The 19,361-nt window shown below is 39.2% G+C and overlaps 1 protein-coding gene across 5 annotated transcripts in view; it reads left to right on the top strand.

Annotated features, from left to right (window-relative positions):
- The window catches only part of arhgef3 (Rho guanine nucleotide exchange factor (GEF) 3), a 326,424-nt gene extending 322,233 nt beyond the window's left edge, over window positions 1–4,191 (top strand). For 3 of the 5 annotated variants that reach the window (XM_060835603.1, XM_060835602.1, XM_060835600.1), the window contains one exon: window positions 2,663–4,190. In XM_060835603.1, coding sequence (XP_060691586.1) covers window positions 2,663–3,012 — 350 coding nt within the window. In that variant the 3' untranslated portion in view covers window positions 3,013–4,190. Of the gene's footprint in view, window positions 1–2,662 lie in introns of all 5 variants that reach the window. The other 2 variants (XM_060835599.1, XM_060835598.1) reach the window with 1 other exon arrangement.
- The last annotated feature ends 15,170 nt before the right edge of the window (window positions 4,192–19,361 follow it).

The following is a 19,361-nucleotide window of genomic DNA, read 5'->3' as shown; positions in this document are numbered from 1 at the left end:
TTACCTTTTGCCCTCCATGTGTACTTATTTATATGTGTCTACAAGTAATTTATATATCAGAGAGACATTGCAGTTTTCCCAATTAACACTTCCACTAAACAGCAGTTAAATTAAGAAATATGATATTGAATTTTGCAAATAGCAGTGAAGTGAGTGGCTCACCACAGACCTCTAAAACAGCTGCTATGAAAGATCTAGCTATTACCTATGGCATGGATGTAGTCTTTGCCAGCATCACTTTGTTTCTGGCACAAAGTTGAGGTTAGCTAAAAGCATTCAGCAAGAGTGATATCAGGAAGCAGAATAAGCAGCCAATCGCAACACAAAGTTTTCTGCAAGATAGGAAACTAGGAAGTTTAAAAATAGTCAATCCTTTAGCTTTTAGTTTTAAATTATAGAGAGAGAGGGAGAGACATAAGTGACTGGGATATGCACCTGGAATTAGGTTGAAAGACAACAATGTCAGAAGCAAACTTTAAAAAATAATATATGGTGTTTCTTATAATGGAGAAATATGACATTGTAAAATTATTGTTTATAGGGCAAATTATTGTTTATTTAACAGTAATTATGAAGTTAATGCACTATTTAAATTCCCTTTACACTTCATTCAGCAAAGCACACTTTTGATTTTTACAGCAAACCTAAAAGCATAGGTTCTCAGCAATTCACGGATTTCAGTTGATTTGTATTGTGTGGGGTTCTTAGCTGTGCACCATAGGGAGAAGAGTTCGAACCACCTGATAGGAAATTTTGAACATGTGTAGACTCCAGAAGTTGCTATTAATTTTAAAGAAATAAACATTTCTATAATGTTCTGATCCCAGGCAAGACTGTCAAACTTAAGTTAAGGATCAGTAACTATTTGTTTTACAATAAGCTAAATCTGTAATCCCACGTACTATCTAAGAGCATAAAGACAAAAGAGTTTATTTTGTTTATTTAAAAAATGCAAACTTTACTATACAAAGTTAGAAAAGTAAAACATTCTACAATATGTTCCACGCTTAACATGAGGTAAACATGAGTTGACAGATTGTAGTCAAATAGACCACAGAGCATATCAAATAGCAAGTAGATCAAGTTTCCACACATTTCACAGCAATCCACAAGACTCAAGTGATACTGTGGATCATAAAATCCCATTAAACTTTGCATCCTTTATAAAGGATGTCAGATCTTCACTTTCAATGTCGAAGTCTCAGAATTTCCACTGAAGTCCTCCCAATTTAGATTGCCTCAAAGACTGTGCACTGCACCAGTGGTTCAAACTCCCTGGAATGGCAGTTCCTCTGGATTCTCGTGGTTGCATTCCAGCACTACTCACGGTACGTTCCGACTCCCTCATAGACAACTAACTTTACTAAGATAGCACTTCCCTGGATTTATCCTAACTCTAGTCTCCTGCTACACTGAGGTGTTGATGTTGCTTGTAGGCTTCCTTGAGCTCCAAATATCATCTGGACCAAGTATTTCCTGGGATTTCAATGAGTCTTCAGAGCAAACAGCAGCACTTGTGCAGCCAGCACAACTGACCCTTGAAGTGCTGTTCACGGCTCCTTGAACTGTCCTGGGTGACCAATAAACTCATCAAGAGAGTCTTTACTAGATGTGATCAAATGTAACGAATCTTGAAACATCCCAATTCCTCAATGTTACAATCTCAAAATGTTGCTAGCTTCCATAGCATACATCGAGTGAGGAAAATAAATTGACTATCACATTGACGAAACATATGCCGTAATTTACAACTTACATTTGAAAATTTTCTTTGTGGTCAAAACTGGTGCAAAAAAGTAGGCCATTTAGACAAGAAGGGTGACTATGTTGTGAAACTTGACTTTATTATCAATTCTTTTTCCTCCCCTGATGAGCTGACTCATTACTAAAGAAATAGAATGAGGCCTGAATGTGTTTGACCTAAAAACTGTCAAAATGCAAATCCTATATTTGTTATCAGAAGATGATACTGTAATGCTGCTTATTCCAAGCTAATTAGACCTTTAAGAAAATAAAGTGGCAAAGGTTAACAGAGGATTGGGGTTTCTTGCTGATGTACAATCTTTACGTTAGACCCAAAAAATGTGATTCCATGAAGGGCTTATGCTGCCTGCTCCTTGAATGCTGCCTGACCTGCTGTGCTTTTCCACTCTCGACTCTGAGTTCCAGCATCTGCAGTCCTCACTTTCTCCTAAAAAATGTACTCCACGTTTACACACATTTTGACAATGTCAACTTATACTCAGGTCAAAAATCACACAACACCAGGTTATAGTCTAACAGTTTTAATTGGAAGCACACTAGCTTTCGGAGCGACGCTCCTTCATCAGGTGGTAGTCCAAATCATATACTCAGGTCAAACTTGTTTTTATGCCTTTTTTTTAAATTAAAGCATATCTCCAGTGAGAATAACATTTTTAAAAGGAACCTTTAAAAATTGGAGTCAAACACCAGGAGAATTATTTTCTCTTCTTCTGGACCTGAAAATCTAATGGTAATCACCAGGAGATCTCCACTCCCCACCCCACTAAAACTGATTTGTCCCCAGGTTACACTTTTCTCTTAATGCAAAGAGAATTTATTGATAATTTGGTAAGAATGTAGACTTTTGCTTTTATTGAATATTTTGTTTTCTAAAGCATCATTTTTGTTTCTTTCTTAGCAAAAAACTTCTTCAGAGTCAGCTTTGTAGATCCTTCTGAAGGGCAGTCCCACTCACTCCAGGCAAATGATGCCTTCAACAAACAGCAGTGGTTGAACTGCATCAGACAGGCCAAAGAAGCAGTGCAGCATTCTTTAGGTGAAAAAGGAATGCTAGGCTGTGGAAGACACATGCACCTAACTCCAAATGGGATCAGGATGTCCCATGAAGAACCAAAGCTTGAAAGAATGGACCAATCAGACAATGAATCTAACTGTAGTATGGATACCAGCGAGATTAGTGGCGACTATGAACAGATGGAAGAAACAGACTGTTGTGTAAATCAAAAAAGAATAGAGACAGATGTTTGACATCATCAATACATTGCGTAGAACTCCATGGCATTTTACCTGTACAGTATTTGCATTCCATAAGGAGCATTTTGGAAAAGCACTTTTATTCCATGCAATGGTGTCCTTGGTCCCTTTGTGTATACTTGACAAATACTGCCAAATGTGTCTGTAAGCTGGAATTTGTTGTCTTTGCTGTTTCTGGTTTAATGTGTTCTCTCTAACATCATACTCATAGATGAAATGTTTGATTAACATCTACATAGTCTTGCTGGACCTTCTCGACTGCTGTTTGCATTTGGACCAATTCCATATGGATTGATATACTTGGAACCAGCAAGTTAGCAGTTCAGGTGAATATTCAGAACATCAGCAACGTTTCACAGGATTGGAACAAAACTGAACAAAGTACTCCAAACATTTATAGAAATTAACTAAAAACATCTCATTGTTCGCTCTATGGATGCAAGATCAATGGTTATTATAATTTAGTGGAATTTGTTTAGGGTAATTTCTTCAGGCGGAAGCTGCATAATAGTCACTCTACACTGACTGGATAGTTTCCATCACTTTCAATAGTACAGATGTACTGCTACATTTGCCAAGTCATGGATATGTTGCCTAATCTGTTTGCAATTCTGTTGGATGGGCTTAAAGCAGATTGTTTGTCTCATGTTTTCTTTTGTACATAGTGTGACACATCTGTACAGTGTATGAGGAATCAGAATGACAAGTTTAAGCAGTAAGAAAAAAATGGTCAAACCAAAGCATATACCTTTTATTATTTTGAAAAAAAAGTAACATGTTTAATTTTATCTAGTTGAATTTTTTTCTGTATTTATAGTTTTTACAAAAATCGCAAAACTTCTATTTGCCCATTTGTGATTTGTTCTAAATGCTTCATTTCAAAGAAAATGAATTTTGCAGGTATGTGTCCATGGGCAAGAGAAATAGCTGAGAAATAGTTTTTAAGAAAATTGGTTATTGCAATGTTTAAGACTATGTAATGTAATTACATATATAACCAACAGGAGGAGCTTAATTCTGGAAGTAATACTATTTGAAAAATTCCGATCTCAGAAATTACAAGAAATTAGAACATGGCAGTTGAAGGAATAAAGTTGGACACAAAAACTTTGCAAAAGGAGTGGTTTCTCAGTTTTATTCTAATCCAGTTCTATAGATGCACAAATGTTAATCAGAAAAAGATCCAAATTTATTGTCCCCAATGACTATTTGAAAATTATCATCGCAATGAGACAGTAAGAATGTTATTGGTATGCAGCAGATAGAGTTGCAATCAAACAAATGTAGATTTTCATAATGTGGAAGCTTTAAATTTGCATGAATTCACAAATTATGCAATAAACTAGATCAGATTTTTGCAATTCATTTTAAAACGGACTGTCAAAAGATGGGTACTATTTAAGGATGATAAGAAAAGACACATTTAAAGTCAAATGGTACTGAATATGAAGAAATTACCTTAATGAGGCTTTAAACTCAGCATAAATAATAACTTGCCCCTTATGTTTTAAGAGGGCAATTCTAATCCTTAGCTGGTCTAATGTATAATGCCAATTCATTTTTCATCCTGCTCCAATTGCACAGTCTTAGATGCCTGCAGACTAGAGAACATCATTGGTAACATTCGTGGAGATGTTCAACTTCGACTTACTTGACTGCTGACAGGATTCACCTTGTTAATATGACCAAGTACATATGAACATGCGTACATTTAAGTACACAAATTAAGAGGAGTCAGCTCCTCAGCCCTCAAGCCTACTGCAGCATTCAATAATATCATGGCTAATCTGATTATTCCACATTACCAGCTGCCCTCTCAATAACCTTTTTTCCTCCTTTGCTTCTCAACAGTTCATTATGTGGAGGAGAAATGTGGAGAGTCATACAACACGGAAGGAGACCATTCGGTCCAACTCGTTCATGATGATCGTTTCCCAAACTAAATTAGTCTTCTTTACCTGTGTTTGGCCCATATCCGTCTAAATCTATGCAAATAGGTTTTAAATGTTGTAACTGCACTGGCATCTACCACTTCGTCTGGCAGTTCATTCTGTGTATGTATGAAGAAGTTGCCCCTCACGTCCCTTTTAAATCTTTCTCCTCTCATCTTAAACACATGGTCCCTAGTTTTGCGCTCACTCATCCTACAGAAAAGTCCTTTGCTATTCACCTTCTCTATGCACCTCATGATTTTATAAATCTCTACATAGTCACCTTTCGACCTTCTATGCTCCAGTATTCTAATAATTCAAAGCCTCCAGTCCCATCAACAGCCTGGTAAATCTTTTCTGAACCCTCTCCAATGTAATAATATCCTTCCTATAGCAGGGTGACCAGAACTGGACACAGTACAGTACTCCAAAAGTGGTCTCACTAACATCCAGTACAACCACAACATGATGTCCCAACTCCTTTATTTCATGGTCTGAGTAATGAAGGCAAGTGTACTTAACCATGCTGTCTACCTATGATGTAACTTTAAAAGAACAATGAACCTGAACCTCTAGGTCTCTCTGTTTGACAACACTACCCAAGGCCCCACCATAATTGTATAAGTTCTGCTCTTGTTTGTTTTACCAAAGGAAAATATCTTGCATTTATCCAAATGAAACTCCATCTGCCATTCCTCAGCACATTGGCCCAATTGCTAAAGATTGTTATCTGGTAATCTTCAATAACCTTCTTCACTGTTGACCATAATGCCAATTTTGGCGTCAGCTGCAAATGTACGAATCATCCTTCCTCAATTCTCATCCAAACCATTTATATAAATGACAAACAGTGGACCCAACACTGATCCTTGCAGAATATTGCTGGTTACAACAACTCTGAAAAATAACCCTCCACCATTACCTTATGTCTTGTACCATCAAGCCAATTTTGTATCCAATTGGCAAACTCTCCCTGAAACTCTGAGACCCAATGTCTTTGGAACTCATCCTCAACAGACAGTGGAAGACATTCTTTGAATACTTTTAAGAGGTAGACGTTATTACTTTCCACAATAACTTCTGATGTGACACCTTATCACGTGCCTTCTCAACATCTAAGTACAGCACATCCATTGGATTTCCTTATGTCCACAGCACATTATTTCCTCAAAGGACTGCAAAGATTTGTTAAACACTAGTTTCCTTTAAGAAAATCATGTTGACCCTGGGTTGCGAATGAGTTCTGTTCTAGAATCCATTCACAAGTCAATTTGTGCACAAATTGGAACTCACTGCAGGACAATGTAATGCAGCCATCTTAAGTACTGGAAATGTTTACATATTGGATTTCTAAAATTACATCCTTTGAGATTACTTCATAAGTTTGAACATGCGTAAATTGGGTGTTTGTAAATTAGGGAACCCCTGTACTTTGAAATTTTCCAAGTACTCTGCTACAGCATCTAACAAATAATTTCTTTTAACCTGTAATTTCCTGCCTTCTGTGTCTCTCCTTTTGAATATATGAAAATGGGGAATAAAGATGAAGAAACAACTTTTTGTTGCCTGGAGTGTGAGATTGAATGTGACTCTTTATTCAGTTTATTGTGCTGAATAGAGAAGATATCCAGTAATTCACTGTCCCTCGGTACATTTTCACTTTAGGTTTCAGGTCAATCTAATTGATGATAAAGCCTTCCTGTATTCTCTTTCCAATGAATACCACTTTACATTTGAAGCGAGGAGTGGATAGCTGTTGGAAGCACAGTCAATATATGCACAATGATGCCTGACAAGCTATGTATGGTCAAGATCCATAGCATGATTTGAATGATTTCTTCCAGCAGTTCAGTTAAAAACTAGAAGCAAGCTGAAAAATGGAATTCTATCCTGGAAATAAGCAGCAGTAGAAGAGGTATTTATAGAGTCATATCGCACAGAAACAGTGCATGCACCCAGAGAATGACCTGGAAATTCAGTAATGTTACTACAGCAGACAGGTGACGAGTACTATAAGGATGAGTAGATTTGATCTTCATTTGAGGTGACCGTGTGTCCACAGTAGCTGAGGCACAACGTATAGTTCAGTGGAACAGGGAGGTGCTTGTGGCAGAAGAGTTGAGGAAAACCAATGTTAGTCAAGTCTTACCATTCACAGCAGCCTGGGTAAAAGACACAGAACAAGTCATTTAAATGTTCTCTGTACAGGAGTTTGAACTACTAGTTAAAATATATCTGTTTTTGGATATGGAAGTTGAGGGTGATGCAACAGAGGAACTCAGCAATCAGGAGCTAGCTACTGCTACCTTATTCTGATTGTTATTTTAATGTAATTGTCAGTCTGTTTAATGAGTAATCCCTTTGTTCAAACAGCAAAGGAAACATAAACTAATGCATTCAAATTAAATTAATATCTGCAAGCCAATGCTATGCTACAATTTCAAAATTAATGAGTAAATAATTAGGATTTTTTTGTACACACTCTTACAATCTTCTAATTATTATCAGGAAGTGGTTCCCAATCTAGCTAGAATTCTTTTTTCATCTTATGCTTTTTGAGCCCTAAGATTACAGTTTTAACAAAATCTTTTTTATTGATAAGAGACTGTGACTTCCACCTATAGTTTAGTTTCTCACAATTATTTAATGGAATTGGAAGTATATCCAACAAACAAATTGCATTCTATTAGTAACCATCCTTATTGGCAGAAAGGATTTAGACAGGAATTAAGCAACTAAGAATCTGCAAGTAGAAAATCTTAAATGCAGCGAGATCTGGCAGTAGACATTATTGTAGAACCATATTGTTTTTGGTCAGAGTTTTGTGGCTTGGAGTCTCAGACTGCAAGTCACTCAACAGCTTGCCTCAAATGAGTGGAGAACTGATGTAAATAGAATGTGTCAAATCAACTCCTAGACAAATTACCACACAGAAGAAGGCCTTTGAGTCTATCATTTCAGTGTTGATTGCATGGACAATCTGAATGCATTGACCCATTTTCCAACCAATGGCCTGCAGCCCGAGAGGCTATGATAATGTAAGTGAATATCTAAGTACTGCTAAATATTACAAGAGTTTCTGACTCAACTATTTCTTCAGGCACTGAACTCCAGACTCTGAACATCACCTGAGTAAAGAAAACTTTCTCCTCAACTCTCTTACCTTTTAACTCACATTAATTCCACGTCCTCTGAATATTGACTGTTTACCAATGAAAAAGTGCATTGCTATCGGTGCTCCTTATAACATTATAGAACTCAATCAGGTCCATTTGTTGCCCAAGGAATACAACCCCAGCCTATCCAAACCTTTCACAGATCAGACCCTCCCATCTAGACAGCATCCTGGTAAATCTCCTCTGCACCCTCTCTAGTGTAATCACATCCTGCTATAATGTGACGAGAACTGCATGCAGAGCTCGAATTATAATTATATAGCGTTTTGTACAGTTCCTGCACAACCTCATGCTTTTGTATTCTATTCCTAGGCTAATAAAGAAAAGTGTCCTACATGCCTTCTTAATCTACCTGTCTTGCTAACCTTAGGAATCTGTGAATTTACCTGCAAGGTCCCACTCATCTTCAGTATTTTCCAAGGTACTACCATTCATAATGTAACTCCTTGCCTTGTTAGCCTTCCCTTAGTGCATTATCTCACACTTTACATGGTGACTTCCATTTGTGGAAAGATTGCTCAGTGGTTAGCACTGCTGCCTCACAGCACCAGGGACTTGGGTTCATTTCGACCCTCGTGTGACCTTGTGGAGTTTGCACATTCTCCCGTGTCAGCATGGGTTTCTTCCCACAATCCAAAAATGTGAGGGTTAGGTAGATTGGTCATGCTAAATTGCCCATAGTGTCCAGAGGTATGCAGACTAGGTGGACTAGCCATAGGAAATGCAATTACAGGGATAGTGTAGGCAATGGGTCTGTGTGGGATGCTCTTCTGAGGGTTAGTGTGGACTCAATGGGCTGAATGGCCTGCTTCAACACTCTAGGGATTCTATGATTCACCACTGCTCTATCCAGCTGATGTTTTTGATATTCCCCTTTGGATTACAGCTACCCTTTTCCCTAATTACTGCTCTAACAATTTTTGAGTCATCCCTGAATTTCTTGATCATATCCTCTGCATTTAAGTCTAAGTCATTAATGTCCACCAGAAGCAACAAGGACTCTGCTCCAAGTCCAGATTATCCCTACTGGAAACAGACGTGCAGTCAAAGGTACATTCATCACCCTCTGCTTCCAGCTTTTCAGGCTATTTTGGATCCAACAATATCATCGCCGACATTTCTATGGTCTCTGTTCTTGACCAGTCTGCTATGAGGGCCCTTATCAAAAGCCTCACTGAAGTCAATGTAAACTATATCAAATTCATTATGCTCATTAACACCCTGGTTACAGCTTCAAAAAATTTGCTCCAAATTTCCAAATGAAATCTTCTACGAAGAAATCCATGCTGATTGTCACTGATTATTCATTATCTCTCCAATTGCAAATATATTCCATCCCTCAGAACTCTTCTTAATAGCTTCCAAACTTTTGAGGTTAGATTGGCTAGCCTGAACTTCCTATCCCTTCCTCCTCCTTTAAATAATGCAACTGCCAGAAGCATTTAGGATTTCCCACATAGTGCAGGATGTGTAAATTTACAGGCCTGAGCTCCCCACCCATACCTTAACTGAATAAAGTATGGACCTCTTGCTTTTATTTTATACTTATGCCTATTTAAGCAAAATCTTAGATTTGTTTATGCCAGATTTCAGCCAAGATACCTGAACTCTACTAAGCAAAAACTTTTTTTTAAGTTCTAAAATATTAATTATCTGTTTGAAGTGTTTAAGCTTTACTTACTGTTTTAACATAAATCAATATCCAGTCACAAGAGAGAAATACCTGCCAATTGCCTACCTGTTCACCTGTGGCATCATAGTGATTTTATTGAAGCTGCACCACCTCTTGTCTATCTGGAATCTCTGCTCTCGCTGCTCATTTTAAACTCACTGCTCCCATTCCTGAGTCCTACACAGCTCCATCACTGGTCTGTCTGCCTCTGCGCCCTTTCGGTCTTCGCTGGCTCCTCTCAGTAGCGTTTACAATGTGGGTTGTGTTCTAACCTCACCCTCCACCCTCAGAGAATCAAATAATGTCAAGTTTGTTTTCACAGTTTCCTTTTTGTCCCATGACCAAAGCTAGCAGATTAACGAGGTAAGTCAATTGGGTTTGTGTTGCAAATGGTCAGGCCCAAGGTACTTGGCCACAAATAAGTTACTGCTAACCGCAAGATCTAAGATGAGCTTTGTACTAAAAATCAAACCAATTACATGGCCTTTGATTTCCTTGCTTCTGCAAGTGAAGTCACAAATAACCTAAAATCAGAGCTGTTGGCTTCTTGTAGCTTAACAGGAAACTGTTTAGTGTAACTGCAAAGAGAAAACCTGTTAAGTAAGGGGATATTGAATCTGTTATTGAAATTTTTTCTGATCTATGAAGAGCTGCTTCAAAGATAGATTATGATGCCTACCAAGCGTGAGACAAAAAAAATAGTGATGTAATAAAGAAAGAAAGGTTTCCATTGAAATCGTACTTTAATGACCACTGAATGGCTCAAAGCACTATACAGTCAATGAAGCACTTTGGTGATCACTGGTACAATGTAGGAAGTTACCATAAGTAAAACTGCACAAAAGTCATCCACAATATTTAATCAGGATAAGTCTATTTAAATCACGATAAAAAGTGGTTCTGTGGCTATTTACAGTGCCTGTCTAGTTGAATGCTCACCAAAAACCTATGTATCTGTAAGAAAAATCTAGGAGTCTGGGTAATCCAAGATGGAGGATGGGAAAATTTTCTGGCTGTAACAGCTGCTCCTTTTTTTGAGGTATTTTAGGTGCTGGAAGTTATTTTCTCGAATCCCAGGAGCACCGATTACTGTTTCATATGCTGTTGCATTGTTTTGGAACTTTGGAAAAAAAAGTCAAAACAACAGCAGTTTTTAAAGGGAGAAAAACAGACAAAGGAAGCACATGGTGAGGTCATTGCAGGAGAGAGAGAGAGAACCTGCACAATTACTGCCTTTGCTGTTTGAATTCATGCATCTTTGGACATTGGAGTCTGCCTGGGAAAATTAACAAACAGTGAAATTCACGATTGATCTTGGAGGAACTGTTGGGCGAAGTTCACATCACAGAATCAGATAAGTTAATTATTGTTATAAGTGCGGCCTACAGAGAATCTACAGTAGTGAGTAGAGTGGGTTCTTTCTTGATTATATGTTTTTGGAGATATGTCTCTTGATTAAACTTAAAACATAGGCCATAACTATTAATTTAACCCGGGGCAGCTTTTGTAGAGGAATAAGACAGTGTTAATTTCTGGGTCTGTAGATTGTGAAGGAGCAAAAATGGCCTTTAATACAGTGATATGTACTTCTTGTCAGATGCGGGAGTTTAAAAGGTTACTGCGGATTATATCTGCCATAAATGCTATTGGCTGCGAATCTTATCCGATCAAATGGATCGATTGGAGAGACAGTTAGAAGCGATGAGGAATTTGCAACAGCAACAGTATGTGATGGATGGCAGTTGTAGGAAGGGGGAATCTCAGATACAGTCACATGGATGGGTGAACGCCAGGAAAGGTAAGAGAGATAGGCAGCTAGTGCAGGAACTTTTTATGGATATACCATTTCAAATAGATATGCTGTTTTGGAAAATGTAGAGGGTGATGGATTCTCAGGGGAATGTAGCACGAACAGCCACGTTTCTGGTATTGAGACTGATTCTAATGCAACAAGGGGTATGTCGGGCTCCAAGAGATCAATTGTGTTAGGGGATTCTGTAGTCAGAGGTACAGACAGATGTTTCTGTGGCCAGCAGGGAAAAAGCAGAATGGTGTGTTGTTTCCCTGGTGGCAGGATCTAGGATGTCTCCGAGAGGGTGCAGAATGTTCTCATGGGGGAGAGGGGCCAGCAAGAGGTCATTGTCCACATTGGAACCAACGACATTGGAAGGGAAAAGGCTGAGACTCTGAAGGGAGATTACAGAGAGTTAGGTAGAATTTTAAAAAGGAGGTCCTCAAGGGTAGTAATATCTGGATTACTCCCAGTGCTATGAGTGAGTGAGGGCAGGAAAAGGAGGATAGAGCAGATGAATGCATGGCTGAGGAGCTGGTGTATGGGAGAAGGATTCACATTTTTGGATCACTGGAATCTCTTTTGGGGTAGAAATGACCTGTACATGAAGGAAGGATTGCACCTAAATTGGAGGGGGACCAATATGCTGGCAGGGAAATTTGCTAGAGCTGCTCGGGAGGATTTAAACTAGTAAGGTTGGGGGGGGGGGGGTGGTGACCAAGGGAGATAGTGAGGAAAGAGATCAATCTGAGTCTGGTACAGTTGAGAACAGAAACGAGTCAAACAGTCAGGGCAGGCAGGGACAAGGTAGGACTAATAAATTAAATTGCATTTATTTCAATGCAAGAGGCCTAACAAGGAAGGAAGATTAACTCAGGGCATGGTTAGGAACATCGGACTGAGATATCATAGCAATTATGCAAACATGGCTCAGGGATGGGCAGGACTGGCAGCTGAATGTTCCAGGATACAAATGCTACAGGAAGGATGGAAAGGGAAGCAAAAGAGGAGGGGGAGTGGCTTTTTTGATAAGGGAGAGCATTACAGCTGTGCTGAGGGAGGATATTCCCGGAAATACATACAAGGAATTTATTTGGGTGCAACTGCGAAATAAGAAAGGGATGATCACCTTATTGGGATTGTATTATAGACCCCCCAAGAGTCAGAGGGAAATTGAGAAACAAACTTGTAAGGAGATCTCAGCTATCTGTAAGAATAATAGGGTGGTTATGGTAGGGGATCTTAACCTTCCTAACATAGACTGGGACTGCCATAATGTTATGGGTTTAGATGGAGAGGAATTTGTTAAGTGTGTAAAAGACAATTTTCTGATTCAGTATGTGGATGTACCGACTAGAGAAGGTGCAAGACTTGACCTACTCTTGGGAAATAAGGCAGGGCAGGTGACTGAGGTGTCAGTGGGGGAGCACTTTGGGGCCAGTGACCATAATTCTATTAGATTTAAAATAATGACGGAAAAGGATAGACCAGATCGAAAAGTTGAAGTTCTAAATTGGAGAAAGGCCAATTTTGATGGTATTAGGCAAGAACTTTCAAAAGCTGATTGGAGATAGATGTTTGCAGGTAATGGGAAGCCTTCAGAAACGAGATAACAGAGTCCAGAGAAAGTATATTCCTGTTAGGGTGAAAGGAAAGGCTGGTAGGTATAGGGAATGCTGGATGACTAAAGAAATTGAGGGTTTGATTAAGAAAAAGAAGGAAGCATATGTCAGGTATAGACAGGATAGATCAAGTGAATCCTTAGAAGAGTATAAAGAAAGTAGGAGGGCAAAAAGGGGACATGAGATAGCTTTGGCAAATAGAATTAAGGAGAATCCAAAGAGTTTTTACAAATATATTAAGGACAAAAGGGTAACTAGGGAGAGAATAGGGCCCCTCAAAGATCAGCAAGGCAGCCTTTGTGTGGAGCCACAGAAAAGGGGGGGATACTAAATGACTATTTTGCATCAGTATTTACTATGGAAAAGGATATGGAAGATACAGACTGTAGGGAAATAGATGGTGACATCTTGCAAAATGTCCAGATTACAGAGGAGGAAGTGCTGGATGTCTTGAAACGCATAAAAGTGGATAAATCCCCAGGACCTGATCAGGTGTACCCGAGAACTTGCGGGAAGCTAGAGAAGTGATTGCTGGGCCTCTTGCCGAAATGTTTTTATCATCGACAGTCACAGGTAAGGTGCCAGAAGACTGGAGGTTGGCTAACATGGTGTCACTGTTTAAGAAAGGTGGTAAGGACAAGCCAGGGAACAATAGGCCAGTGAGCCTGACGTCAGTGGTGGGCAAGTTGTTGGTAGAAATCCTGAGGGATAGAATGTAAATGTATTTGGAAAGGCAAGGACTGATTCGGGATAGTCAACATGGCTTTGTACGTGGGAAATCATGTCTCACAAACTTGATTGAGTTTTTTGAGGAAGTAACAAAGAGGATTGATGAGGGCAGAGCAGTAGATGTGATCTATATGGACTTCAGTAAGGCGTTTGACAACGTTCCCCATGGGAGACCGATTAGCAAGGTTAGATCTCATGGAATACAGGGAGAACTAGCCATTTGGATACATAACTGGCTCAAAGATAGAAGACAGAGGGTGGTGGTGGAGGATTGTTTTTCAGATTGGAGGCCTGTGACCAGTGGAGTGCACAAGGATCGGTGCTGGGCCCTATACTTTTTGTCATTTACATAAATGATTTGGATGCGAGCATAAGAGGTACAGTTGGTAAGTTTGCAGATGACACCAAAATTGGAGGTGTAGTGGACACCGAAGAGGGTTACCTCAGATTACAACAGGATCTTGACCAGATGGGCCAATAGGCTGAGAAGTGGCAGATGGAGTTTAATTCAGATAAATGAGAGGTGCTGCATTTTGGGAAAGTAAATCTTAGCAGGACTTATACACTTAATGGTAAGGTCCTAGGGAGTGTTGCTGAACAAAGAGACCTTGGAGTGCAGGTTAATAGCTCCTTGAAAGTGGAATTGCAGGTAGATAGGATAATGAAGAAGGCGTTTGGTATGCTTTCCTTTAGTGGTCAAAGTACAAGTACAGGAGTTAGGAGGTCTATGTTGCGGCTGTACAGGACATTGGTTATCCCACTGTTGGAATATTGCATGCAATTCTGGTCTCCTTCCTATTGGAAAGATGTTGTGAAACTTGAAAGGGTTCAGAAAAATTTACAAGGATGTTGCCAGGGTTGGAGGATTTGAGCTATAGGGAGAGTCTGAACAGGCTGGGGCTGTTTTCTCTGGAACATCGGAGGCTGAAGGGTGACCTTGTAGCGGTTTATAAAATTATGAGGAGCATGGATAGGATAAATAGACAAAGTCTTTTCCCTGGGGTCGGGGAGTCCAGAACTGGAGGGCATAGGTTTAGGGTGAGAGGGGAAAGATATAAAAGAGACCTAAGGGGCAACCTTTTCACACAGAGGGTGCTACGTGTGTGGAATGAGCTGCCAGAGGAAGTGGTGGAGGCTAGTACGATTGCAACATTTAAGAGGCATTTGGATGGGTATATAAATAGGAAGGATTTAGAGGGATATGGTCCGGGTGCTGGCAGGTGGGATATATTGGGTTGGGATATCTGGTCGACATGACGGGTTGGACCGAAGTGTCTGTTTCCATGCTGTACGTTTCTATGACTCTGACTCTATCTGAACCAAAGGCCCAGTAACGACCAATTTACATGCAGAACAGACAAACTATAGAAGAGTGTTGTGCAGAAATAGTGTCCTATTGACCAATTCAAAGTATGTTAGACTATGCAGAATAGTTTGAGAAGAGAAAGGATAATAAAAAAGAAAAGGAAATAGACAGTGCAGACAAGCTCCATCTGAGGTAATGTACTCCACTGCCATGTTGGATCAAACTAAAATGCTCTGTCTGTCATTTTTAACAAAGGACAACATAGAGCTGGGTGCCATCAAATATGATGTTATAACTTACACAATTCAAGAGTGAACCTCAAGGATTGTTGCACAAAAATTCACTGAAAGTGAACTGCCTGCTTGCTTAGATTATTCTCCAGTAGTGTTATTTGTCTGCTAATTCAATTGGTATGCATTTATATGGTCTATGCTGACTTCCACAAAACCAAGCCATTAATTGGTAGAGGCAAAGGCAGAGAGAGATTTATATATCCCGTAAAGCTATACCATTAAAGCTATATAAATACCAGCTATACATCACTGCTCCAAAATCTTATCTAAACTCTCTGGATTGGAACAAGTAGATGCCTCTACACAGTAGGAGAGTGTGAACCATATCAGACAAACAGATATGTAAATTTATCAGTAACATCTGCTGATTCTTAAACATAGATTTTCAATAGTTGCAGATGGAATGAATTTTTTTTCCTCAAGTCCATAAATCACACCCCTACCAGACATCTAATGTAATTAGTTCTCAGTCTAACTAATAGCTGACCTCTGGTGATACGCTTCTACTGTCAGTAAGAAGCAATGGTCGAGTGGGTCAAATTTTCCACGAAATTAAATTGTGATGTAACAAATACTATAAATCACACATTATTTCCTGCAACCTCTGTTAGAAAAAAACAATTCCAAAGCGCATTTTGCAAATCTTTGGCGATTACGAAGGTTTCAGCCAGGCATTCCAATGGAAAACAACCTGAGCTTGGATAGTATCCTCAGGGAAGGGACAATTGTATAGTACAGAAGTAAGCCATTTTGCCCATTGTGCTTTGACAGAGCTATCCAATTCATCACATTTTTTTCTGCTCTTGCCCCATAACCCTTGAGTATTTCTTTTAAAATACATATAATTCCATTATCTGTATGACCCTAATCTCCATCAAGAAGAAAGCATTATGTCAGTGTACATTCAATCTTATGGGTACTGCCATATATGTTTTTTTAAAATGTATGGTGTTTCTTGGTACTGGTAATGGAACTGAAAATACCCATTATTCCAGGACAACCCATTCTTTTAGTAGTTTGGTGTCACTTCTCACTTTCTACTAGTGTAGTGCTACAAGAGAGGTAGCTGTAGGCTTTGCACTTCCTGCTGTCCTGAAAGACTACAGCAGGTACTATTCAGCTTTAATTCCTGGCTGGTTGAGTCTAATTACCAAGAGTACTTACACCATTGTCTTCATCCTGTGCTGTCAATTGCTTTGTTCATCTCCACGAAAGGAAGGCAATGGCCAAAGATGAGTAAGCATAATTTCTTTACAATTAAAGAGGCAAAGTTGAGGTAGTAAGTAGTGGTTGTGTGGTGCTTCAACAGGATATCAGCAATGCTTGTCAAAGTAGCTAGCTCACCAAGATGTCACTGACCTTATTTTGCCTTGTGTTCTTTGACTTCAATAATACTAATACATTGATACTTGATTTCAAAGTGAGTGAGATAATTAAAGTTGGAGAAGATCCTAAGTGACCTGGCTCTGGCAGATATTATGCATCAACCTATTCTGCCAAACTGTAGTGAATGAAGGCGAGTTTAATGCTGGAGGACTATATGTTTATTAGCATAAGACAGATGAAGAATGACCTTTGGCAGTAAGATGCTGAAGAGTGAAACTCAGCAAAATAATAAATAGGCTGCATAGGTAGTTCCTGTTGGTCCAAGTGTCTGCACTTACTTCACACCAAGATTTGCATCAATCGATGGGCAAATAAGCATTTCCAGAAAATTACTATGTGTTATGGATCAAGTCAGACTCCATCAAAACATTTCAAGGAAGTAGCCCGGATCCCAACTTTGCTAGTTGTTTTGAGCTGGTGTATAGTGGATATTCCAGGAGTGATGCAGCTGGCCCAACCACTTACTTTTAAACAAGACAATTTATTTACAAGATTACGAAATAAAACACAAACAAACAGAACAGAATATAGAATGACTTGACCTATCTGAAAACCCAATAGATTATCACAACTTAATGATGCAGTTCCAAATACTTGCAACAATATCCATAAACACCCCTTGGCAAAAAAAGGAAAAGTCAAACACAGGTCCTTACAGGAGAGATGTTAGAGAGAGGGACGATCAGCATGGACCTACTTTTTGTGTCCAGCAGCTTTAAACTCTGCTTGCTAAAACCAAACCTAACCAAAGAAAGCTGAGCTGGGAGAATTGGCCAATCCCCTTTCATTGTACAAGCGTTTTGTTTTCAAAACATGAACACCTTTTGCCTGATGCAGTATCTGTTAGCAATAATCAAATTGGCCCTAAAACCCTTCAAACCAAGAGGTTTTAGAATTGCTGCTTTTACGACCTCTCTGAAAAAAAGCCAAGGACAGCATAACCTTGTTAAAGAAGTACCATCACACCTCCTCATTAGAAAAATGAACCATCAATACCCAAAGATGACTTCATTTTAAAACCCCTTAATCTTAAACTGCTAGTACTTTACAACACCCACACACATTTTGACAATAATCATGCAAACATGTACTACTACATTCTGTTTCAGTCTGTCTTACTCCTGCTACCCAATACCTCCATTTCTGATTCAAGTCACTTCAATGAGTCAGCAAACACGTTTTCTCATCCTGTCACATTTACAATTTTCAAATTGAATGGCTGTAACAAAAAACTCCATCTAAACAGTCTAGAATTTTTGTCCTTAAATTTCTTCACAAACTTCAGTGGGTTATTTTCAGTGTATATGATTGTCTCAGATACATTAATGATAATACATGATCATTGAAATGTGGTAACGTCAACACCAAGCTCAAAGTCTCCTTCTCAACTGTTGAATATTTCTGCCGATGCATGTTCAATTTCCTGGAACATATCCAATAGGATTTTTTATCTTCATGTTCTTTTCCTGCAAGAGCAAAGCACTGATACCCACATCACTTGTATCAATAGCCACATTGAATAACTATTAATTAAGCGTGGCTATTATTGGTGCAGTAATTAACACAGCTTTCAGGCTGTCAAATGCCTTCTGACAGTCTGCTGTCCACTGAAACTTCTTGCCTTTCTTTAGCAATTCAGTGACAGGAGCAGCCATAGGGCTAAAATCTGGTATGAATTTCTGATAAAATCCACTCAGTCCCAGGAATCATAGTACTGCTATTTTTGTGAATGGTATTGGAAACTTCCCAATTACCTTTGTTTTTGCATTCCATTGGGCCATTTGTCCATGTCCAATAACGTGACCCAGGAAGGTGCTGGGTTTTTAGCCAAGTTTACCACCAAACCTGCCTCCCAAAGTCAATTGAACAATTCTAATAAATGTTGCAAATGATCCTTCCATGTGTGACTAAAAATCGCCAGGTCATCTATGTACTCGACACAACTGGGTAATCTGGAAATAATCTTACAGATTAGTCTCTGAAATATGGCTAGCGCATTTTTCATACCAAACGGCATGACTTTAAACTGATACAGTCCATTCAGTGTTACGAAAGCTGAAAGTGTCTTCGCCTTTTCGTTCAAAGATACCTGCCAGTATCCTCTGAGCAAGTCCAATTTAGAAATGTAAGTTGCTTGAGCCACCTTCTCAACACAGTCTTCCAAATGTGGAATCGGATATGCATCAGTCTTTGTAACTGCATTGACTTTGCAATAGTCCACACATAACCATTGGGCATCAACTGGTTTTGGCACCATTACTATGGGTGAGCTCCAGTCACTGCAACTCACTTCAATTATGTTGTCTTGGAGCATGCATTCAATCTCCTTTTAAACCTGTGCCAACTTCAGTGGAATATGCTATGGGGATGGTGCTTATTCAGAACAGCATCTCCTACATCCAAATCATGCATAATTTGGGCGGCACGGTGGCACAG

Source organism: Hemiscyllium ocellatum, chromosome 14 (assembly GCF_020745735.1).
Source record: "Hemiscyllium ocellatum isolate sHemOce1 chromosome 14, sHemOce1.pat.X.cur, whole genome shotgun sequence".
NCBI lineage: Eukaryota > Metazoa > Chordata > Chondrichthyes > Orectolobiformes > Hemiscylliidae > Hemiscyllium > Hemiscyllium ocellatum.
This window is presented reverse-complemented; position numbering and strand designations above follow the sequence as displayed.